At 43.9% G+C, this 25,744-nt stretch overlaps 1 protein-coding gene across 1 annotated transcript in view; it reads left to right on the forward strand.

Moving 5' to 3' along the window:
- CPXM2 (carboxypeptidase X, M14 family member 2) overlaps window positions 1-25,744 on the forward strand; it is a 141,951-nt gene that overhangs the window by 12,040 nt on the left and 104,167 nt on the right. The window contains exon 3 of the mRNA XM_037804453.1: window positions 16,988-17,097. Coding sequence (XP_037660381.1) covers window positions 16,988-17,097 — 110 coding nt within the window. The remainder of the gene's footprint in view (window positions 1-16,987; window positions 17,098-25,744) is intronic.

Here is a 25,744-nt window from a genome sequence, read left to right on the forward strand (position 1 = left end):
TGTGTGTTCAACAAGAATAAGGTTATAGATATGTGTGTAGGTTACATATATGCTTTTTGTATAATTGAACTAGTCCTGTTTAGTAACCTTTTATTTTCACTTAATGTATTGTTGCTGTTTTTTCATGTTGTCACACATTTTTTACATTGCTTAAAAAATTAAAAAAATTTTTATTTGTAATGCTTATTTTTTGTTCAACTAATATAACATTTGTTAAAATTCAGGTTTTTCCCAGTCCTTCCCTTGTAAATAGCTCTGTGCCATGTGCTTGTGTCCAGATTTGCTCACCTGCTCCCTGAGCTCCTGTTTCCTAGAGGAGGAATTGACAGTCAAAGGGTGATCTCCGCCCTCTGGAAAGGTTTATATCAACTTTCACCTTCACCAGCTTTGATTTTTTTTGTCTGTTTCCTATTAGAATACTTATAAGTGTGTGTGTTCATTTATAGGAGTTCTTTGTATGTGAAGGACAGGGACTTTCTGGTTTATGCACTGCAGCATAGTGTAGTTAAGAGCCAAACTAAGTAAGTCCAAACTGATGGAGCCAAATAACTGAGGACTTCAAAGTCCATCTCTGCAATTTGTTAGTTGTGTGACCTTGGGCATGTTATTTAACCTCTTTTTTTTAAATCAAATATAAAATGAAGATAATAATTGTACACATCTCTTAGGATTGGGATGAGTGTGAAATAAGATAACTTCAACAAAGCACTTAGAACAGTGGCTGGCACAGGGTAAATGTTCAGTAAATGCTGGCTATTATCACATTAGATCCTGCTTATTGGGCATCATGACTGGGTGCTTTCCATCTTTTTTTTTTTATAAAACAGTTTTATTCACACACCCTACAATCCATCCAAAGTATACAGTCTCCATCTTTTTTTTTTTTAAATCATGGAAAAATGTAGGAATGTAAGTATCTAATTCCTTGACTGTGTCAAAGAACTAGGTTCTATGTCTATTTGTCTCGGTGTCTTTCCTAGAAGAAATTCTGGGACAATTCTTTAATTTAGTTCATGGTTATCTATCTATCCAGTGCTTCAACCTAATGCCAATGTGGAATAATATTCATCATGTGTAAATGAGATGGGGACAGGTGAGAAACAAACTAATAAGATAGAGATCATCAGAGAAGGGACAGGAAAATCCACCATATGAAAGACTCAGAAATAATGTACCTTTGAAAGTGATTTTAGGTAATAGACAGGAAAATAAATTTTCCAGAATTGTGTAGTGCAAGAAACACGGCCTCTACTTACCATTAAAAGGGTGTGCTAAGGTAAAAAGAAACCAAAATGGGATAGATGAAAAAATTAAAAAAATAAGTCCAAATATCAAAAACACTAAGAATGCAAAGGCAGAATTAAAACCCACAAAGAAAGATTTATTAATTTCAAATTGAGGGTCTTTGCTAATGCAGGAAAAAATAAAATAAATCAAGGGTATAAGAAATGGAAAGAAGAAATAAAATTGTCACTATTTAGTATATGGTTTGATTTTGTACCCCAAATCCATGATAATATATAAATAAACATAATAAAAGTTTAGCAAGTTTGCTGGATACAAAATCAACATACAAAAATCAATTGTATTCCTGCATACCAGCAATAAGGAGTCAGAAACTGAAATTAAAAGCACCATAGAATATCAAGTATATATGAATAAATCCATTAAAAGGTGTGCAAGACCTCTAAGAGAAATTTTAGTGAGAGAAATTGAAGAAGACCTAATAACAGGAGAGATATACAATGTTCATGAATGAGAATACTCAGTGCTGTAACTATGTCAATTATCTTCAATTCAATTTCTAGAATCAGTACAACTAGGAACAAAATTCCAAGAGAGTTTTCATAGATTTGGTAAGATAGTGTAAACATATTCATGTATGTGTGGATATGCAATGAGTCAAGAATAGCCAAAAACTTCTGAAGAATAAGATTTTGCTCTAGCAGATACAAAGATTTTTACAAAGCTATAGTATTATGGAGAGTGCGGTATTTAGTGCATGGTAGAGAAATAAATTAGTGACACAGAACGGCAAGTCTGGAAACAAAGCCTTGCATATATAAGATCTTTGACATCCAACAGACAGAGGTAGCACTGCAGATTAGAAGGGAACCAATCACCTTTCCAATTGGGTAACTATAAGAAAATAATAAAATGAAACCTCAATCTTACATCATAAATAAACAAAATCCATTTCAGGTGTTTGAAGACCTAAATGTGTAAAGAAAAAGAAAGCTTCAGAATATAATATAATACCTTTATGACTTTGGGATAGAAAGGGGTTTCTTAAGCCACAAATAGCAGCAACCATAAGACAAGGATTGATATATTTGAATACATTATAATTAGGAATTTGACCCCACAAGAATGAAAAGATAACCCAGAGAAGCAGAGAAGATATTTGCTACAAAAACCAGAAAGTCAAAACTCATACCCCGAATAATTACATCTATAGGAGGAAAAATTGAATAGTATATCTCCTCCTGCTCCTTGGCTTTCTTTTTCACTCTATTAATGAGTAATAGATATTCTTAATTTAATATAGACCAGTTATCAAACCTTCCTCATGGTTATTTATAGTTACAGTTAGTGCTTTTTATTTCATGTTTAAAGGTTTTTTTGCCTACTCCAAGGCCATGAAGGTATTTTACTATGTGATATTATAAATATTTAGATTTACAATCCATCTGAATTGGATTTTCCTGTACAGTTTGAGGTAAAGTCAAGGTCTCCCCATAAGGATAATCCATTGGCCCAGGCTAGACTATTCTTTGGTACAATTTAATCCTGAAATTTCAGTGCTCAACACAGTGAAGCTGTATCTCTCACTCACGTCACCTGTTCATTGCAGATCAGCCAAGGGACTTTGTCTAGACAATCTTTTAGGGTCTCGAGTTAAGAAAGGCTCCGCCGTCTTGTAGCTTCACCGTCTGGAACCCCAGCTTTCATAGTTGCCGACACAGGGTGGGGGAACAGGAGGGCCGTGCACCAGCTTTCAGCCTAACGGGGGAAAGGAAGCTGGAGGGTCCGACCTGCTCTTAAATACCTCAGCCCAGAAGTGACATCCGTCCTCTTTGTCCATAGTCGTTTGCTTTGAGGCAGGCACATGATCTCCAGCTACAAAAGGCTGAAATGTGGGACTTTGGTGAGCAGTAAATGTATCTACCCCTCTAGGTCATTAACACCTCTCTATCACATGGCAATCATTTTATTGTTTATGAACATTATCTTTTTCTTGTGTGTGTGTAGTTTTTGTAGTTTCAATTTACAGTAAATGATAGGGTTTCTTTTAAAATTAATAGATTTCTATTAAGGTCATGAGTTAAATGAAAATATGAAGTGACTAATAGTGCAGGTGGCACGTGGATGTGGATGAAGGTAATGGATGACTGAAGTTAGAGAAATGCTATTTTATAAGCAACGTCTAAGGAACAAAATACTAATTTTCCATGTTGGTGCAGACAGTGGAATTATCAGTCACATTGGGTCGTAATACAGATTCATTCATTTATTCAGGAACCATCCATTGGGCCTTGGGAATTCACTGATATGAACTCACAGTTGCTGACCTTGAGGCAGTCACAGCCCCCTCAGGGAGGCAAATGTAGAAGCCATGAACTTGAACTTGGACTTTCTGAGGAGGAGGGATCGAGGTGGGAGTGGGGTGGGTAGATGGGGGGTGTGTGAGGAGTGTGTGTGGGGGGGAAGGTCTGTGACATCTTTCTGGAGGACGCTGAGCAGGACATTCGAGAAGGAGATAAGCAGTGGGAGCTTTGGCTTGGGACCATTTTCAGGAGTGAGAGGCTTTGGCCAGTGTGGGTCCAGCCCCGTGTGCCAAATGGGTGCCAGTTCCCTGCATTTCCCCTGTCTGATCTGCTGGGTCCTGGGAACGAAAATCTCTGTGCTTGTGTAGACTTACAGGCGAGAGTCACCAGCCAGGTTCTGACCGACCCTCACAAGGCAGCAGTTGTCAACCTAAGGGGCCCACCTGGGAGATTTAAAAATGACTAGTGCCTGGCTCCAGTGCAGTCCAATTGAAATTCAGTTAGAGTCTCTGGGGAGGGGCCTGGGTGGTTTTGTTTTTTTTTTTGACAACCCCAGAGATCCTGATGCTCATTCAGGGTAAGAACTGCTGATTTGAGAAGTTCACTGTTTCCTTCAAAATGATGGTGGTGGTGGAAGTGTCTTCTTTGAGGCCGTGGGTATTTCAGGGCTTCCTGGGGTCGATCAGAGAAGGCTGAGCTTAGCTCCTTTTCCCCAGCAGACTCTGAGAGCGGCCGGGCCCCTCGGGAAGCAGTGACGCCTGAGATCGGCCAAGAGCCACTGCAAACACATTCTCCAGGGAACCAAGAAGCTGCTCCACACTCCCGGTGATCAAAGGGCACATCACACTCAGAAAGACGAAGGAAAGAATTTCCTGTGTCAGAGCTACTCAATTTATAGGCAACAATGAAAGCAAAAATTCAGAAAGGCCGTGAACTGGTCCTTGGCAGTGTGCTCGATGTCTCGAAGAATTCTTTTCTCATTTCCCAGCAGATATCACAGCCGGCCAGAGGGCTGTGGACTCAAAGCGTCCCTCCCCCAACTGCTGACGCCTGTTCCGGCTCCAGCTTCTTTTTCTAGTGTCCACCCCAAGCCCCACCAAGCCTAAACCAAAACCCACCAGCCTTCCCAGTATTCGCACGTGGCAACTTGAGTATGCACCGTGCTGTTGAGTTTTCAAGGCATGTGTGGGATTTTATGTCACACTTGATTCAGATCCTAATGTGGGCACTTAGTGGCTGCATAACTGTGTGAGGTTCTTGAATCTCAGTTTGTTCGTGTGTAAAATGGGGATGCAATGCTTGTCTCTGGTCCTTATGATGATTAAATGCCAAGGTGCTTTCATTTTTCCCTAAATCACTACCCTTTGAAAATAGTTTTTAGGATTTAACTCCCATAACAGCCCCTTCCTCCACCAATATGGGCTGTTTGGGTTAGGGGCTGTGGGTTTGGGAATTAATGTCCCAGATCCTAAGTCTAACTTACTGCTATATCCTGACTGTGTCCCATAACTTCTGGGTCACAAAGACCTCCATGATGTTAAATCTTAATAGACAGTTTAATTTATTAAAGGGCTGATGTGCATAAGGGGAATTTATGATGATAATGAAGTTGAAGATGAATAAAATATATGCAGCAGAGCTAGCATCTGTTTTGTAAAGTGGCTTCAAGACAGGGAATTTTAGCAAGGGAGCAATTTAATTAAGTGGAGCTAAGCAGCAGATTCCACCTGCCCTCCATTAGGATAGAGCCCAGGTCTGCAGAATGGTGCGCTGCTCAGCCTCAGGTGGGCTCAGGGCGAGTGAGAAAACTGCGTTGTCTGTAAGACAAAAGTGGCGTGTCGTCGTTGGCGGCTGACAGGTACACTCGGTGTTCCAGGTTATGACAATTTTAAATCTCTAATTAATATTTTCCTGAAATGTTCTTTTCACACTTTTTTTCCTGTTCTCTCCATCCACATGCTTCTCAGGATTAGAGTATTTTCCTTCTTCAGAGCAACATTTTTTTTTAAAATAGGAGCAGGGAGCTCTGTCTTGAGGGGAGAGTGGTGGCTCAAAAGCTGGGCCATTCTAGAGCTTTTGCAGAGCCTTTTTATACAGGCTTGCTGGGAACTTGGTGGAAGAGACAGGAGATGAAGAGCTGTGAATGAATTTCCCACTTTTTCAAGTACTCTTTAAATCTACTAATTATCTCATGATTGACATTATAATCTTGGTTGCAATACAGATATACTGCAGTTCCAACAAAGATGTCATTGCTTTCCTTTTCTGGCCTTTTTTTACTTTCCTGCTGCAGCTATTTAAATTAACTCTGAAACTCTTGTTACTTTGTTACCAATGGAACCCTCCTGTTTTCCTCAGCAAATGTTTTCCAAAGCAAGGAGAAAAGTCGTCATCGTTAGGGTGCTTCCATGATTGACAGCTCCTTGCACAGGGACCAAACGTTTCTTTGAGAATTTCACATGAAAGGAATATTAACTTCTTGTTCTGACTTTGCATGGCCTTTATTTTTCCTTGATTGTCAACCAGTAGTTTAGCTGGTTCTATTCTTGAGTCTAAATCTAGGTGCACGCCTGGCTGATGAGAAGTTTGTGTTGACCTGATTCTCCCTCTTTTAGCAACCTGCTGGAAGTCATAGATGAGACAGGGTCTGTACGCTGGGGTAGTGCCTTGCGTTTCCTTTCTGTACTCTCTGCTATTTTTAGATTTCTAGGGTTTGAAGATGTAGAGGTTTCCTTGAAGGCTGTGAATTCATTTTGCAGCTTTTGTTTGGGTTGCTTTTCGCAGGAGAGACACTGCCTTTGGGCTCTGATGTCAGCATCAGCCCCTGATTCTGGCACGCATCCAATGCCCACGGCCCCGGTGAGCGAGGGGAGTTCTCAAGATGTCACTTCAAGGCCGGGAGGCAGCCGTGAGCGTCCCCATTTGAGGGAGACACAGCCTGCCATTTCCTGCTGCTCCTTCTCTTTGACGTGCTCTTTGGTCCTTGTCAGCCCAGGTGCAGCCCAAGAGAGTGAAGCCCCGTGTCCCCTTTTGTAGCCCTCTGAGGGTCTGGGTTCATAACCGGTTAACGTGCTTTGGCAGCCTGGGACCCATCCCTGCCTGAGGGCCAGGCAGTCTCCGGACTGCTCGGTGTGTTTAGTTTCCTACCCACCTTCTCCTGAACTGTGGAGGGTGCTTTCTAGTGGTTTCTCTCCAGTTTTGTAGTGTTCTCCTTTGCAGATGGACTGATGGGAAAGGCGGAAGAATCACCTCATTTTGCTCAGGTTGGACATTGAATGGACTTGCTGAAACTCTTTAGGATGATGGTTATAGGGTAGAAAGCAAAGGAGAAAACTGAATCAGATTGAAATGTATTCAAATTCATCAGAGTTAACAATTTCATAAAGAGATATTTTAGTATTCTGTACATTGAATTAGTTTAGAAACTTTAGACCCAAAGATAATCCCAAATTCTCCTATCCTTCAGCATATACAGCACCTGTGGAAAATTTCTGTATACGTCATGACAATGGCCTATGAACTTTTGGTAGATGTGATTCTAACTTGAGATTTTTGCCTAGTTGTGGATCTTTGCATTTAAGTTTGTGTTTAAAGTACTGTTGGAGATTGAATCTTACCCCCCACAAAAAGCATGTACAGGCCCCAACCCCTGGTCCTATGGGTGTGAACCTATTTGTAAATAGGACCTTGGAATGGTATTGGTTAAGGTGTCCCCAAAGGCGCGAAGGTGGGCCTTCATCCTCTATGGCTGGAGTCCTTAAGAGCAAAGAAAATTGGACAGCACAGAAAAGACACTTCTGCTAGAAGTCAATGGAATCTGGAAAGAAAGGAAAAGATGCCCCCATGTGCATTGCCATGTGATGTAAAGCCAAGGACCAAGGATTGCTGGCAGCCAGCCGCAGAACCCCACAGTCTTTGGGGAGAAAGCATCACCCTGCTGACAACTTGAGTTTGGACTCCTCCTAGCCTAAGAACTGTAGCCAATAAATTCCCATTGTATGGTGTTTGTTTTGACAGCTGGGAAACTGAAAAACTATTTTATGCTTAAACTTTTCTAAGTTAAAAATGTCTCTAAGATGTGATCTGGGGAAGGTGGTTAATTCCCAGTTCTTCTGGCGTGGCATTTTAGCTGGGCCTAGGAGGATAATGTGTTGTGGAGCATGGTACCTTATGTTAAGTAGGGATGAAGTCAACATATGTTGAATAAAATTGAATTGATTGTTACAGGAACTGAGTGAAAGTCAGCGTAGAGCAAATGCATTATAGAAGGAAAGGACTGGAGACTACTAGAGGAAAAAAATTTTAAATGAATAATTGGTTAAATAGAAACTTACCAGGTGAAGATGACACATGAGCTGTATCTCTGTGATGCTTTCTGGGGGCTTCTGCCATCTGTGGGAACAGAGTGCTGAGGAAGAGGTAGTAGCTGCAACTTTGAAGAGCATCTTCAGCAGCAGACTGAGGAGGAAGATGGCCTTGGATAATTCCTTCAGCTGCAATGTTCATATCTACAAGTGATCTGAGCCAGCTTCTGCTACCCAAGAAAAGGCTCCCTTCAGTTAGCGATGACAGAGAGAAAAGTGAAAACAAGGAGAGGAAGGCACTGGTCTGGCAAGGAGGGGGAGAAACAGGAAAACGTTGTGTTATGAAACCCACAAGCAATAGAAGCCAGGAGGGAGAAGACTCCAGGACCCTGTATGGAAGAGACCGAAAGGAGGCTAAGGTGTCAAAAAGGGCCACCAAGGGAGGAAGGCCACTGTTAATGGAGACAGAAGACCGAGTGGAGAGTGCAAGGACATGGCGAGGACTTGGAGACAGAGGATGTAGACCCTGCATGGGGTTGGGCAGTGAAAGTTGCTGGAAGAACCAAGTACACTTAGTGGGTATTTATTTTCAGCACTGGACAGCACCTCCACCTGCAGTCCCAGGCGCCATGATGATTGCTTGGTGGCCCAGCATCCACTTCCCTTGCTAACCACACCCCGATATCCTTTTGGGGAGATCACTGTTTCCTGCTCTGTGCAGCTAATGGAGCAGACGCATGACTTAGCATGGAGAGTTGGGCCTTCTACGGGTAGTGCAGTGTGAGTGGAGCATCTCAGTGGTGTGAAGCCGGGCTGGGATGGTACAATTGGGTGGTTCCTGCTGCCTGGATGATGAGTGCTGTCATGGCTCCAGCCTGGTGCCTGTCCTCTTTCTCAGCCTTTTTCTCATTCTGTGAGCATCCTGCCCTCCCTCCAGTAATCCCCCTTATTGCTTAAATTAAATCTCATTGGAAAATCTTACACCCAAAGGACCCTCGCTAACACGGTCTGTAATTTTGCCTCTGCCTTTCAGAGACATTGTGTTTTCTCGGCGTGGATCCATTTCTTGCTGCTTTATTGATCGGACGGAAGAGAAAGCTTCCAAAGGAAAAAAAAATTCTCTAAAGATAGCATCTTCTAATAAGGAAAAAAATCCCTGAGGTGTCAGGGTGCTGGATTCACGCGGATCTGCATTTGCAAGCATGCTGAGTGAATCATGTTTATCTGGGCTCCCCACCAAAGGCATCGTCGGTTATGCTTTGGAGGGGAAAGTGGCTTTTATGGCTTATGCTGTGGCACTGTTGCATTGACAAGAGTGGATGTTTGTCTGATTTGGCAGCAGAAGGTGCCACCGGCCGCATAAAACTCCAGTTCTGCCACATGTAGATGATCGTCCAGCCCCTTGAGAGATGCACGCCCAAGAAACAGCCCTCTTATGGGCTCTTTCTTTTTGCTCCTTGTCTATCTTGGCTAGGGGATGGAATGGAGCTTCCATTTATCAACAGAAAAGCAATTTTGATGAATATATACAATCTTTTATTCAGGTAGTTTCTTTTTTTGAATTAAGATATTCATGTACATATGTCCTGATTTATACTTTTTTTCTGGAAGGATTGCTGTGGATGCTTTATTTAGCTAGTAAGTCATATGTCTATGTACCCTTCTTGCCTTCCATCATTTGTTTGTTCCTTCCTTCCTTCGATCCATACGTCCTCCATCCATCCCACCCCCCACTCATGGCACGGACCCTCTCACAGAAGCCACCATTGCTCACAGGCCCTCCTGAGTCTTCTGCATTCCCTTGAGGTGGCCTGAGGATGTAGCAGAACTGTTATCCCCTTCTTGTGCTCCTCACCATGGCCAGGCCCCAGTCCCTCCATCCTTGCTGTGCACAACAGTACAGATGGTCAGCAAATGTTTACCAGCCAAGGCAGACTCCCAGAACATACTACAGGGTCAGGGGGGCAACGTGACATAGCGTGAAAGACTGGGGCTGAGAATCTAGAGGCAGGATCTGAGTTCCAACCGAGCCCAACAGAGGGATGCCATGAGCAGTTCACTTGAGGACTTGGGCCTCTGTTTCCTCTTCCAGTAATTCAAGGGAAGGGCTAGATGGCATCTGCAGTCCTGGCAGGTCTGAATTCCTCTGATTTAAGAACCCGGGCAGACTTTCTTGCTCAGGGGCCCTGCAGAGCTGAGTGGGTGGCTGCCATCTGGCCAGGCCCCTCCTTCCTCCTGAGACTGAGGGTGGTCTGGGGTGGGGGTGGAAGTGGGTCTTCTCTCTGCGGGGGCTTGTCATGGATGGACAGACACCCCTACATCCCCAGGGGTACTTACAGGATCTCTGAGTCACATCTGTCTTAGTAGCAACTCATGAGATTTTTTTTTCCCCTTTGCTACATTTTAGGGATTTGAAAATATTTCTAGTGGAAGTAGATTTTGTTCACTTTTACTCACCAGTTTTTGTTTTCTTTTTTCAAAGTCAAATGTTAAGGAGGTAGCATCACAGTGATGGTTAATTTCATGTGTCAACTTGTCTAGATTATGGTATCCAGTTATTTGGTCAAGTATAAGCACTGGCCTGATTGTTACTGTGAGGGTATTTCGTGAGTTTAACTCATTAGTCAGTTGATTGCCATCTGTGGCTGATTACATCTACAGTCAACAAAGAAGATTTCTTTCAGCAAGGAGAGGAGTCTCATCCAATCAATTGAACAGGGAGAACTGATGATTTCAGCAGTCAGAAAGGAGAATTCCCATCTCTACTTCAGCCAGCCAGCTTCTCTTGGGGAATTCATTGACACCTTCATTTGAGTTCTCAACTTTTGGCCCGTTCTGTGCAATTTGAATTTGCCAATCCCCATGGTCTAGTGAGCCAATTCCTATAATAACTCTCATAATATTTACATATATAAATCTCTTGTCAGTTCTGTTTCTCTGGAAAACACTGACTAATACAGATTTTGGTACTGAGAGTGGGGTCTTGAGAAACAGAATCTTAAGGATGAGATTTCTGTGTTGGTTCTGAGGTTTTTGGAGTTAGTTCTCTAATCTGATTAGATTAAAAGGCACTAATGGCTATTTCCAGTGATTGAGGTGGCACTGGTGGTCCATGGCATGAAGTGGCAATATTGATCCAGAATATCACCATTGGATACTGCTTATCAAATGCTTATAAAAGGCAAGGGTCTGGGTGATCATCTACTTGATACTTTATTAGACTTTTGTGGAGTTAAAAGGTATGATGATATTGGTTATAGCATGAACCAAAAGGTGGCTCACATTACCTGAAGTCAAAATGCCAGACCTTCCCTAGAATAATATAGATAAGGGGATCCAAAGGCTTAGAGAAGTTGAAATGTTGAATGAATTTATCATCTTAAGACCTGCTCATCCACCCCAGGAATTTCCAGAGGATACCCTTTTCACCAGGACTGTGAGGAATAAATTTGTGAGAGCAGCCCTATCACCCCTGAAGAACCCTGTGGTCACTCTTCTCTGTAGGTCGAATATTACTGTGGGGACTGCTGCCCCTCAACTAGGGTCCTTAAACACCATGGGGATATTGCATTCCTGATTAGCTGGAGCGAAGTGGCAGCACTTAGTCACCCAAGTCAAGGTAGGTGTGGCTACCCTAATGGACAGCAGAGTCAAAGCAGTAATCATAACAGTCCCACATATAGATGCCTAGGGTGTTGGCTAGTTGATCATGGAGTACCTAGAAATGAAATTGATGGACAATCTACTAAATTCTTACTTGATCTGTAAAAGCCGAAGAGTTCTATGTCCAGTGAACAAAAGTCTAACTTGTTTCACAAAAACAGAGAGTCATTGCCCCTCAGTCAATTCCCAGACTTGAGATTGTTTACAGACCCAGAACCCCTTGAATGAAGAGTAGGCTGGGTCCCCTGGGGGAAGGACCCTGCTACACTGCCCAAAATTTATACTGTTAATTTTCCTCCCTGCCTTCACCAAAGGGATTTAATGCCTATTACCAGGGACACTGCACACTGGAGAAAAGGAAATGACCAGATATTGCATTAGGCACTGGCTCTGATCTGACATTAATTGCAGGAGACCCAGAACATCACTGTGGCCCAGCAGTCAGAGTAGGGGCTTATGGAGGTCAGGGGTTCAATGGAGTTTTAACCCAGGTCTATCTCACAGTGGGTCCAGTGTCCCTAAACCTATTCTGTGGTTATTTTCCCAGTTCTGGAATGCACAAATGGAATAGATATACTCAGCAACTGGCTAAATCCCCACATTGGTTCCCTTACTTGTAGAGTGAGGAAAGGCCAAGTGGAATCCACTAGAACTACCTCTACCTAGCAAAATAATAAATCAAAAGCAATATTGCATTCCTGGAGGGATTTCAGAGATTAGTGCCATCATCAAGGGCTTGAAGGATCCAATGGTGGTGTTTGCCACCACATCCCCACTCAACTCTCCTATTTGGTCTGTGCAGAAAACAGTGGATTATCATAAACTTAACCAGGTGGTGACTCCAATTGCAATTGCTGTTTCAGATGTAGTATCATTACTTGAGCAAACCAACACGTTCCCTGGTACCTGGTATATGTTATCTATTGATCTGTCAAATGCTTTTTTCTCAGTATCTTGTAGCAAAGGCCACCAGAAGTGTTTGATTTTGCTTGGCAAGGACAGTAATATTCCTTCACTGTCCTACCTCAGGACAGCCCTATGTTGTAATCTAGTCTGCAGGGACTTGTCCACCTTTCCCTTCCACAGGACATCACACTGGCCCATTATATTGATGGCATTATGCTTACTGGACCTAGTGTGCAAGAAATAGCAACTACTCTGGAGTTATTTGTAAGGCATTTGCATGTCAGAATATGGGAGGTAAATTCCACAAAAATACAGGGGACTTCCACCTCAGTGAAATTGCTAGGCATCCAGTGGTAGGGGGGATGTTGAGATATCCCTTTTAAGGTGAAGGATGAGCTGTTTCATCTGGCCTCTCTCATAACAGAGAAAGAGGCACAATGCCTAGTTGATCTCTTTGGATTTTGGAGGCGATTTTTTCCTCATTTGTGTGTGCTACTTCAGCCTTGTTATGAAGTGATGTGAAAAGCTGTGGGGTTTAAGTGGGGTCCAGAACAAGAGGAGGCTCTGCAGTAGGTCCAGGCTGTTGTGTGAGCTGCTCTGCCACGTAGGCCATATGATCCAGCAGACCCAATGCTGCTGAAAGTTTCAGTGGCAAATAGAGAGCTGTTTGGAGTCTTTGGCATGCCCCTATAGGAGAATCACAGCTCAAACTGGGATTTTGGAGCAAAGCCTTACCATTCTCAGATAACTACTCTCCTTTGGAGAAATAGCTTTTGGGCCATTGTAGAGACTGAATGCTGAGCTATAGGCCCCCAACTTACTATGAGACCTGAGTTGTCCATCATGAACTGGATGTTGTGTGACCCACCAAGCCATAAAGTTGGGCTTGCATAGCAGCACTCTTTTGTCGAATGTATGTGATATATTCAAGATAGGGCTTGAGCAGACCCTAAACATACAGGTGAGTTACATGAGGAAGTGGTCCAAATGCCCATGGCCCACACCCCAGGCACATTACCTTCCCTCTCCCAGCCTGAGGCTCTGGCCTCTTGGGGAGTTCCCTACATCAGTTGACTGAAAAAGAGAAAACCTAGGCCTGGCATACAGATGGTTCTGCACAATACACAGGTACCACCCGAAGGTGGAGTGCTGCAGCACTATAGCTGTTTCTGAAACATCCCTGAAGAACAGTGGAGAAGGGGAAACCTCCCAGGGAGCAGAATTTCAAGCAGTGTATCTGGTTGGTCATTTTGCTTGTAAGGAGAAATGGCTGGAGATGTGTTTGTATATTGATTCATAGTTTATGATCAGTGATTTGACTGGATGGTCTGGGTGTGGAAGAACCATGATTGGAACACTGGTGATAAAGAGGTCTGGGGGAGATGTATGTGGATAGACCTTTATGAGTGGCAAAAAACAGGACGATATTTGTGTCCCATGTGAATCTCACCAGAGGGTGACTTCAGCAGAGGAGGATTTTAATCAATTGGATAAGATGACCCGTTCTGCAGATACCACTCAGCCTCTTGCCCAATGGGCTCTTGAACAAGGTGGCCCTGGTGGTGCAGATGAAGGTTACACGTGGGCTCAGCAGCATGGACTTTTACTCATCAAGGCCAGCCTGGCTTCTGCCGGCAGCAGAGACCAACACTCAGCCCCCAAGATGGCACCGTTCCCTGAGGTGATCAGCTTGCTACCTGGTGGCGGTTGATTACATTGGACCACTGCCAGTATGAAAGGGGCAGTATTTTGTTTTTACTGGAATAGACACTTAGTCTGAATATGGATTTGCCTTCGCTACATGCAGTGCTTCTGCCAATAATACCATCTGTGGACTTACAGAATACCTTATCCACTGTCATGGTATTCCACACAGCGTTGCTTCTGATCAAGGAACCCACTGCACAGCAAATGAAGTGTGAGAATAGGCACATGCTCATGAAATTAACTGGTCTTACATATTCTCCACCATCTAGAGGCAGCTGGGTTGATAGAACCATGGAATGTCCTTTTGAAGACTCAGTCATGTCATCAACTGGGTGGCAGCATCTTGCAGGGCTGGGGCGGTGTTCTCCATGAGGCTGCATATGCTCTAAATCAGTGTCCACTCTATGCTGCTGTTTCTCTCGTAGCCAGAACTCACGGGTCCAGGAATCAAGGGCTAGAAATGGGAGCGGCACAACTCCCTATTACACCTAGTGATCCCCTAGAAAAATTTTTGCGTCTTGTCCCTGCAACCTTAAGCTCTATTTGTCTATAGGTCTTAACTTCAAAAGAAAGAGTGTTTCCACCAGAGACACAATAATGAGTCCAGTGAGCTGACTGGAAGTTAAGACTGCCACCTGGCCACTTTGGGCTCCTCATGTCTTTGTGTCAACAGGCAAAGAAGGGAATTACTATACTGGTTGGGATGAATGATCCTGATTATCAAGGGGAAATAGGACTGCTGTTAAAATGGAGGTAAAGAAGAGTTTGCCTGGGATACAGGAGATTCCTAAGGGCATCTCTCAACCCTACCGTGTCCTGTCAATGTAAAACTGCAGCAGCCCAATCAGGAATGAAGGTTTGGGTCACCCCTCCAGGCAAAGACCTAGACCAGCTGAGATGCTTCCTGAGGGCAAAAGGGAATGTGGAATGGGTATTGGAAAAAAGTGGTTATAAATACATCCATGTGACCATTTATAGAAACAAAAACTATAATAGTTATGAGTATTCTCCCCTGTTTTGTTATTAATATATTTGCATATATACATAAAGCAAAATCTCTGTTGTCTTCCCTATCTTATCCCCTTATCATGTTATATACATTGAATTAATTTTATGTTATAGTAATCAATAGCAGCATATTAAATTTAAGGGTGAATGTTACCCAAGGACTTGCATCCTCTTCTGGGGAAAGGGTTAGTGCATTTTTTGTGTGTTTCTGGTTGTATGCAGGACAGTTGAATTATGTTAGGCAAAAGTATGACTGTTACTCTCTTTATTTAGAGATTAATTATGGCTTCAGGAGATATATATGGGTGTCACTTGACAAGGGATGGACTTTGATGGTTAAGTTCATGTGTCAAATTGGCCTGGCGATGGCGTCCAGTTGTTTGTACTGTGAAAGTGTTTTGTGGGTTTAAATCATCAATCGGTTGATTGCCTCTGTGGCTGATTACATCTACAATCAACAAAAGAGATTGTCTTCTGCAAGGAGAGGAGTCTCAGCCACCCCGTTGGAGTTCTTTAAGGAAGAACTGATGATTTCAACAATCAGAAAGAAAAATTTCTGTCTCTCCTTCAGCCAGCCACCTTCTCCCAGGGAATTCACTGAAAACATCGTTGGAGTTCCCAATTTGAGGCTGTACAGAATTTGGATTTACTGATCCCCATGGTCGTATGAGCCAATTCCCATAGTAAATCACATAATATTTACAAAAATATATCTCCTGCCAGTCCTTTTTCTCTGGAGAGCCCTGACTAATGCAATCATTTGGAGACTCTGCAGGCCTACGGCAGGGTGGGGGGTGAGAACAGCAGAACAGGAGTCCGGAAGCCAGAGTTCTCACCCTCGAGCTGCTGTCCTCTTTCTTGTCCATACTGCTGGCCAGGCTGGGATGGTCACCAAGGGCCACCCAAGCTCCAGCATTTTATTCCAAGGGCAGCTTGGAGCAAACTGCTTTTAGTGGCTGTTCTCAAAGTTACCAGTTTTGCCAAGAAGAGAAGATAATAGATTTTTTCTGTTTCTGCTGTTCTGCTCATTAGGATGCACAATACGAAGGCTAGAGTTGCTGAAGCAAAATCAACAAGTTCTGATTCATTTGCAGAGCTCAGCCATGGGTTTATCCTGAAATTTGTAACTAATAACGCTCCCAGCCTCAGTCATGTCCTGGGAGGGCCCCTAATTGGAAACAGACTCAGACAGTAGCATGGAGAGCAACAGAGAAGGAATACGAGAGAGAAAGGGGGGGCAGGGGGACACCCAGAAGGCAAATTCATCAAGAAAGAAAATGTACCGAGTCTCTGTTTGAGACTGTGGAAATATTTTGATAATGGATGGTGTAATGGTAACACAACATTGTAAATGTGATTAATAGCACTAAGCTATGTATTTGAATGTGGTCAAAAGGGGAAATTTTAGGTTGTGTATGTTATTAGAATGAAATTTTTAAAAAAATCCATGGACCTGTATAACACAGTGAACGCTTAGCTAAGCCATGGGCTATGGTTAATAGTACAATTATAAAAATGTGCTTTTATCAGTTGTAACAAATGTCCCACACCAATGCAAGGTGTTAATAATAAGATGGTATGTGGGAAACCTGTATTTTATGTGTGATTTTTCTGTAAACCCCCACAGCTTCTCTAATTAAAAAATAAAAGAGATAGAGAAAATTGACATAATGTTAACAAAGGAATCCACACCATTTCTCCAGAAACGTTAGGCACAGCAGCCGGCAGGGGCTGCTGTGCTGAGTGGGGGTCCAGGGGAAGAAGGAAAGAGCATGTGGTAGGTTTAGAGAACCACAAAGACATTTCTTTCAACGTCTGTTCCTTGTTTCTAACCAGCCATGTACTTTCCAGGTTGCCCACCTCTTGGTCTGGAAACCCTAAAAATCTCAGACTTCCAGCTCCATGCGTCAACAACGAAGCGTTACGGCCTGGGAGCTCATCGAGGGAGACTCAACATCCAGGTAGCAGCCCCGTTTGAAGGATTCTGGTGGCTTTGCTGGTTGCTCTGGTAATGGTCATGGCAATGGTCACTTACGCTTGGGTTTGGCTCCATACATGGCATTTAAAATGCATTAGCCCTAGATCTTGAAATAAGGAAGGGTATTGCTGTATATCCTCATTTCACAGAAAGCCCTGGGACTCCAAGAGTACGTTAATACTCTTAATTAATAAGTGTGACTCTGGTACCTGGACCCAGGTGTGACTGCCTCACCTCTTGATGTCTTCTCCTCCTCACACTCTCTCTCTCTCTGGACAGAGCAGGAGGAGAACACTGAGCACCTGTGGGCTTGGGGATGGCAGCAACATGGTACTTAGAGGCAGTGATTATTTTCCCTCCCTTACCACCCCACCAGTCCTCTCACCTCCAACACATGCACCCCTTCTGGTCCGATGTGTGGCTCCCACTGTCATGCCTTTTGAAGTTAACCCATGCTGGTTCCCCTGGGTGTGTGTGGCACATCATACATGACAGTCTGCTGAGAATAGCCCTTGCTACTGACAAGTCTCCTTTTTTAGTCCCAAACCCAAAGTTTTGCTCCAAGCAAGACCTCATTGTACACCCTGCATGCCATGCAGATTTTTTGACTCCAGGCCTTGCTCAGGGAGGTTCTCCTGCATGGAACTCCTTTCCCCTCCACCATGCCCAGGAATTGTCAATCCTGTCTTATCCATAATATTAGTTTCCTAATGCTGCTGTAACAAAGCACCACAAGCTTAGCCACTTAACACGTTGATTTTCTTACTGTCTGTAGGGCAGAAGTCTCACTGGGTCAAAAGCAAAGAGTTGGCAGGGCCGAATTCCTTCTGGAGACCCTAGAGAGGATCCACGTCCTTGTCTTCTCCAGATTCTAGAGGCCTCCCGCATTCCTTGGCTGGTGGCCTCTTCCTGCGTCCTAAAGCCAACTGTAATAGGTTGAGTCCTCACGCTGCCATCTTCTGGTTCTCTCTTCTGATCCCTCTTTCCCTTTTAAAGATGTTTGTGATTGCATTGGGTCCACCTGGATAATCCGGGATAATTCCCTCTTTTTAATGTCAGTTTATTAGCATCACGAATTCCATTTTCAACCTCCCTTTCCCTTTGCCACATGACCTGACCTCCTCACGGGCTCTGGGGATTAGGAGTGGGCACCTGTGGGGGCTGCTGTTCTGCCAGCCACATCCGGGAAGCTCCCCTCCCATGCTAGGTCCTGCTGATCTGTCCCTTCTCTCTTCAGCATGAGCTCATATACTGTCCTTTATGGGTCTTGCGTGGTGCCATATTGTAGTTTTCTTTCCCGTAATGTTCCTTTGTCCTGTGTGGTTTCCAAATCCTTTCCTCTTATGCACCACGTCTTCTCACCCTGTGACAGAGGCCATGCTTTCATCACCATGTGGGAAGGCTTCACTGAAGGCAAATGCCTTCTGAGTGGCAGAGTGGACACGCCATTCACCTTGTGGTCACGGTGCCCCTGCCACTGGCCAGCACTGGGCTGGAAGCTGGACACGAGCCCATGAGGCCCCTTCCTCGTCGGGGTCTGAGCCAGCTCCAGACTCCCAGCTTGGCTCCTCCTGCCACCCTCCACCCTTGGCTGTATCAAATAGATTTTCAAACCACTCAACCTTTATCACTTCTTAGATCAGAGGAGTTCAGGTGGAACATTTCCAGACCAACTTTAATGAAATCCAAAGGTTGGTTTATGAATAGTCTTTCTTTTTCTTATTTAATAAGAGCTGATAAGAAACATTTGGAAGTGTAGCCCTGGAAACTGTTTTACAAGACAGTGAACACATGGGCTCCCCAAGCCGGACCAGGAGTAGCGTTTGTAATCCCTGAGGGGCTCCAGCACCGTGAACGGGCTCCGGTCCTCCTGGGAAATAATGCCAGGCCACAGCAAGGGGAAGGTCCAGAGGGTGTGTGGGGACTGTTCGTGCATGATTTAGGGGAGCCGTCACCTGATGTCTTGAGTGATTTCTCTATAAATGAAGCTGTCCTTTAAGAAAGAGGAAGTGTTTGCATTTTTCCAGGCTTTGCACCAAAAACTGAAAGGCCCTGTCAATCCTGAATGTCTGTGGGGGCTTTCTGTGCCCTTCTGGTTGGGAATCCAGCTGCCAGAGGAGCAGGAGGGGTGGGGAGCGAAAGTGTCAAAGGCTTCAGTCAGGGGCACCGAGTTCAAATCTCGGCCCTGACACTTCTGGGTTTTGTGACCTTTAGAATAATTCTCTCATATCTCCGAGCCTAGTTGTCTCCTCCTCAGAAAACCTGAGTCCTGTGGAAACATCACAGGGCTGGCCGGGCGGTGGAATTAGGGAATGGGATTGTTTTCTTTTTTGATAGTTGTGTATTTTTTTTTTTTTAGGGAAGTTGTAGATTTACAGAAAAATCATGCAGAAAATAGAGTTTCCATATACCCTGCCCCCCCCCCACAGTTTCCCCTGTTAGTAACACTTTGCATTAGTATGGTAACTTTGTTACAATTAATGAAATGATATTATTATAATTATACTTTTTAACTGTAGTCTATAGTTTACATTAGGGTTCACGGTTTATGTTGTAAAGTTCTACGGCTTTGTTAAAAAAATATTCTGGTAATATATATTCAACCTAAAATTTCTTCTTTTAACCACATTCAAATATATAAATTAGTGGTATTAATTACGTTCACAATGTTGTGCTACCCTCCTCCACCATCTATTACCAGAACTTTCCCATCACTCCAGACAGAAACTCTGTACCAGTTCAGCATTAACTCCCCACTCCCTAACCCCACCCTGGCATCTGGTAACCTGTATTCCAGTTTCTGACTCTAGGAATTAGCTTTTTCTAATTATTGAGTATCAGTGAGATTGTACAGTATTTGTCCTTTTGTGTCTGGCTTATTTTACTCAACATGATGTCTTCAGGGTTCGTCCATGTTGTAGTGTGGATCAGAACTTCATTCGTCTTCACAGCTAAGTGATATTCCATTGTGTGTGTACACCACATTTTGTTTATCCATTCATTTGCTGATCAACACTTGAGCTGCTTCCACCTTTTGGCAGTTGTGAATAGTGTTGCTGTGAGCATGGTGTGCAAATATCTGCTTGAGTCTCTGCCTTCAGTTCTTTTGGGTGTATACCTAGGAGTGGGATTGCCGGGTCATGTGGTAATTCTATACTATACTTAGGTTTCCACATTGGCTGCACCATTTTACATTCCCACCCAAAATGAACAAGTGTTCCTATTTCTCCACGTCCTTTTTACACTTGCTATTTTCTGTTTTTTCAATAGTAGCCATTCCAGTGGGCGTGAAATGATATCTCATTGTGATTTTGATTTGCATTTCTGTAATGGCTAATGATGTTGAGCACTTTTCATGTGCTTTTTGGCCATTTGTATCTCTTCTTTGGAGAAATGTTCATTCAAGTCTTTTGCCTGTTTTTAAGTTGGGTTGTCTTTTTGTTGTTGTGACTTACAATTTTAAAACATTTATTCCTCAGAAAGTTAAACATAGAATTACCATATGACCCAGCAATTCCGCTCCCAGGTATATACCCAGAGAATTGAAAACAGGGACCCAAATGCACATACGTGCATGTTCATTGCAGCGCTAGAAGCTGGAAACACACCAAGTATCCATCAACAGATGGCTAAACAAAGCATGGTATGTCCATACGATGGAATATTATTCAGCCATAAAAAGGAATGATGCTCTGATGCATGCTGCAACATGGATGGACCTTGAAGACATCATGTTGAGTGAAATAAGCTGGACACAGAAAGCGAAATGTATGATTCCATTTATATGACATGTCCAGAATAGGTAAATCCATAGAGAGAGAAATTAGGTTGGTGGTTGCCAGGGACTGGGAGAGGAGGGAATGGATATGGGTTTTCTTTGGGGATGATGAAAAGGTTTTGAAACTAGATAGAGGTGGTGATGAAGCAACATCGAGAATGTATGAAATCCAATTTGAATTGTTCACTTTAAAATGGTTTATTTTATTTTATGTGAATTCATCTCACTTCTCTGTTTAAAACCTCCAGTAGCTTCCTGCTGCTCTTTGAATAAAGTCCCCACTGTACTCACTGTGCCCAGACTCTCCTAATCCCTGCAGGGTGCCGTTCCTCTCTGAAAGCTCATGCACGTGTTTCTTGGTGCTGTATCATCTGCTACCCACCCTGAGAGTGAGTCCATGTAAGAGTGGGCTGTCTGTCTCCTGCTTTCCCCTCTCCCGGGACCAGAGCGGCACCTGCTGAAGGATGTTGGCTGAAGACCTGGCTGAAGTGCGCATTTTGCTCTCTTGCTGACCTGTCTTCGCTGGGCCATGCAGGGTCCCAAAGCTGGACAGGCCGCCCAGCAGGGAGCAGCCAGGCTCTGCTTACATCCTGCTCATGTGTCCTCCCTCCACCCATGAGAGGCTCCCCAGGCAGAACCCAAGCTCCCCAACGCGTCGTTGGAACACACTCTCCTGACTTCAGTCGGGATGAAAAGAAGAGGGTGGTTGAAAATGGCATGGGTGCTGTTTGCCTGTATGGGCATGTTTTCCTCAGTGGTATGTTCCTTACCCTGATGCCCTCTGGCAGGGACATCTCTGCACCTGCTTTTATACTGTGAAGTGAAGTTTTAATAGCAGAGTCCTGCCCAGCCATCCTTCAGCCTCTGTATCCCAGCACCCCCTTGGGTACCCAGAGTTACCCGTGGAGGGTGAGGCTCTGCCTGTAGCCGGTGAGAGGGGGCTTTGGGGCTTTGATACATGACCCCTCTTTGTTCGCTCCTTCCAGAGTGAGTGCTCTGTGAAGCATCGTTCCAGCACCACAGATGCACAATGAAAGTCAGCTCTCCAAAAATACACCTCCCCACACAGAAAGTCTGAAATGCCATTTAAAAATAACCACATCTTGTCTCACATAAGAGTATTTTGTAGGTGTGTCAGGCTAATGGGATTTTATGTGAGAGAAACATGGAGGTATCAGAATTAGGAGCTATATTTAAATACAGGGGTGCAGGATGTGAGCAGGCATAGTGCATCCCTCTACGAGCCCGGGGCTCTGCGGACACGTGTCCTGCGGTGGTCCAGCCCAGCACACTTGGGCCCGCAGGCTGGGACGCTCGTCTTGGTTCTAAACAGCGGAGTGACCGTTGGGACCTCCTCTGAGGCTTGGAATCTTCATCAGTCAAGTGGAGGGAGAACCCACCACCAACTCTGCTGTCATCAAGGTTTAGTGAGGACCAAAAGAAATAGGAATGTGAATTGTCCTTGGACGTTCTCAAATGTGTATTCACACCCCTTAGAATTCCCTTGCCAGGTACTTAAAGAGCCAGGAGAAAAAGCTCCTGGCTTATTCCCTGCACTCAAGATGCTTCCAGTCTCTACAGAACTGAGAATGGGAATCGGCTCTAATGGTTGTCAGCACGTACTTGGCCAAGCATTTTATGTGCATTACTTCATTTATTCCTCAACATGAGACAAGTACTACTATTATTATTATTACTTCTATTTAATAGAAATCAGAAACATAGAGTGATGGAGTAACATGGTCAGGATTTCCCTGGAGAATTGGGATATGGATCCAAGCAGCTTTCGATCTCAACTGGCTGCTCCTAACGATCCCATAAACCTGCCTCCCAAGTCAGCAGGTTGATGCAGGAGTGCTCTGGATGCATCTGCAATTACCATTAAACTGTACACCTCTCTCTGTTTGGATAGTTACATCACACTTATTTACTCCTCTGACACCCTCGCCAAATGATGAGCTTGCAGATGGTGTGAATCTTGCTTTTCTGTGTATTTGCCACACCATTTCAGCACAGCACCCGGCACGTGTGTGCTTAGTAAATGCTTCTGGATGGTTGCTGCAATGCTCAACGGTACCAAGCTGCTGTGAAGAAGTCCGGGAGGGCTTCTCGAAGGAGGCGGTGCAGGCTGCTTTGCTCTCACCTGTGTTTCGGTATTGTGAATTTGCTCATATGTGATTGGTAAATGGAGAATGATGATTAGGACACAAAAATAGCAGCAGTATTCCATGAATGATTTTTCCCAGGATGCTAGTACTTTGTGGGACCTAGTACCAGCACCTGAACTCAGAACACACTGACATGCCAAGCATAGAATCTTCTGAGAAGTACAGCACTCTACGCAGTGCCTGTTGCACCATGTTCTTGGCTCACTGTGGCCATATGCTCTGTTTTAGAAATGCTTATTGCTCTGTTCCTTGGTCCAATTTACTCGCACCTCCACAAGTCAGCGGCAGCTTGCACTCTTCCTTACCCCCCCCAAACTACCTTCATTTTGTAATAAAGATCAAATCCTATAATTACAGAAGTGTGTATATATATACTATATGTATATGTATATGTGTATATATATATATATGCAACTTAATAGGTCTTTTAAACTCTGCTAGCATTTTTTAGCATTGCTTTGTTTTTTAGTCTTCTTATTAAAGACCTTTATACATTTGAATAGTCTGACTAGAAATACAAACTTTAGATTTTGCAGACCGTAAACTTTTTCAGGAATGCATTTGTCACGTTATAGCACCAACAGCCATCTCTTTTTCCTTCATGTTAAGCAGAGGACTTTGAAAGACTAGAAGCACCTCATAACTCCACTTATAACTTCTTTTTATTTTTGCAAGTTGACTTTGCTTATATAAATTTAATAACCAAAGCTCAGAGAAGAAACCACCATTCACGTTTCATCTGTACATTGGGACAAGTTAGATTTTCCAAGGACTAAAAGATCAAGTTGGCAGAAGAGTAAAGGTCTGGCCTCTCTTCTAGATAATTCTTCCAGTGTGCCCAGGATCATCTTATCCCCAATCACTTACAAAACTGTGATCTCACCCAGCAACAATAACTGGTTTCTTCAGTTCCAGGGGCAGCAGCAGACAGATTGGAAATTGGCATCCTGGGTCCCAAAGAGCACATTGTGGCAATCACACTTGTATCATTCCTGGACCTGGTCTTAGCAGGTACACCTGCGCTCAGGTGGCTCACCTAACACCACCTCCTCATCCATCCTCTCTGTGCCAGATCCTCTGAGGACCTCCAGGTGGCTCATCAACAGAACCACCAACTAAGTGATTTAACCCACCGCCATTATGTCGGATGCCTCTTTAGCTGGAAAGCCTTGATTGAATTGTAGCAGCACTTACCATCTTAAAGAGCTGAGTTTCAATCTCATCCTGTGACTTGAAATTTTAAGGTAAATATGTCCCCGCCCTGTGATCAGGAGAAAGGAAATACTGAGGGAGTGTGCCTGGAACTCAGGCTATCACCACAACCACGGTTCCTTCCTATATGTAAGAGAGCTGATGCTCAGATCAGCGTTTGGAAGAAAGAGTTGACATTTTTGCAGTCAGGAGAAAAAAATGTGGACCCTGCACTAACACCTCCAGGCACCCGTGTGATGGCCTGGTCACAGCCATCTGACACTCCCCTGACCCACATTCTGTCTTATGTTAGAAATGACTCAGAGGTGGCCCCTTTGAGACACTCACTCTTGTTCTGGGTAAATGTCTGGTTAGAGTAACAGTATCTGCAGATCCATTTCCCAGCAGCACCAGAATGAACCAAGACTCCTCTCTTCAGTCATTCCGTGAAAAGAGTTGCTGATCATAAGATCCAGTTCCAATATTCCAATAATATTTTTTTTTAAACTGAAATGAGGTGTGGGCTTTGAAGGTGGCCAGTGCCTGTGACTTGATATTGTATCTGGCAGGAAGACACAAACGTGTTTCTGGAACATTAATCAGTTTCTGTCCTGATGGTCAAGATGCCTCTTCAAGATCTGTGTCAAAGTTCACATGTATGGGGACATCCCACCCACCACCTCTCTGTAGCCCATTGCACCAGTGCGCCTGCTGCCTGACTGGCTCACATGTGGAAGGATGTGGGTAAGGCCCTGTGTATGCCCCGCTCCTGCCTCTTACTGGACCCACAACTATAGTCTTTGGCTCTAATACTAGTCAGCTCTTTCAGATCTTGCTTGATTCTTTTGTGCTCCACTTCCAGCTTTTTCTGCTGCTCAGAACCTTGCTGCAACTCAGCAGTTCCTTATTGGGGCTACGTACGTGCTAGGTGCTGTGGAGGCAAAATTGTTTCCAAACCAGGTAGCATCAAGCTCATGCCGATAAAGGGACTTTGTTCTGTATCTGGCTTCAAGAAACAGTCTGGGAGACAGTGTTTGGAGGCCAAAATGTTGGATTTGGGGCTGTTTAGATTTTTATGGGAATAACAGGACCGAATATTTTAAATTATGGCTCTTGGGAAGTTCAAAATGAATATTTACCCTCGTGATTATAATGCACTGTTCTTATTCTCAAGAAGCTCATGTCATAAATACATGTGAAGTTAGAAGAACTAAGAATAGAAGAACAGTGCACCCAGTTGAAGAGAAGCCTCCAGTGACAGGAGACTCTGTGCCCCATGAATTCCAGATTTTTAAGGAATCCCAGGATGACCTCGTTCAGATGTAGATGCTCTTCCACTTGCTACTTGCCAGTGACTGCCACGTGCAACTTACCTTATATTTCATTTCGTATATTCAGAGGAATATCTTTGCTTTAGACCTAAGGAACCTGGAATCCAAAGATGTGCCCTAACCCCACTGTTCGTGAACACAGAGCTGAGATGAAAAGACAAG

This window comes from Choloepus didactylus, chromosome 15 (genome assembly GCF_015220235.1).
Source record: "Choloepus didactylus isolate mChoDid1 chromosome 15, mChoDid1.pri, whole genome shotgun sequence".
In the NCBI taxonomy this organism is placed as follows: domain Eukaryota; kingdom Metazoa; phylum Chordata; class Mammalia; order Pilosa; family Megalonychidae; genus Choloepus; species Choloepus didactylus.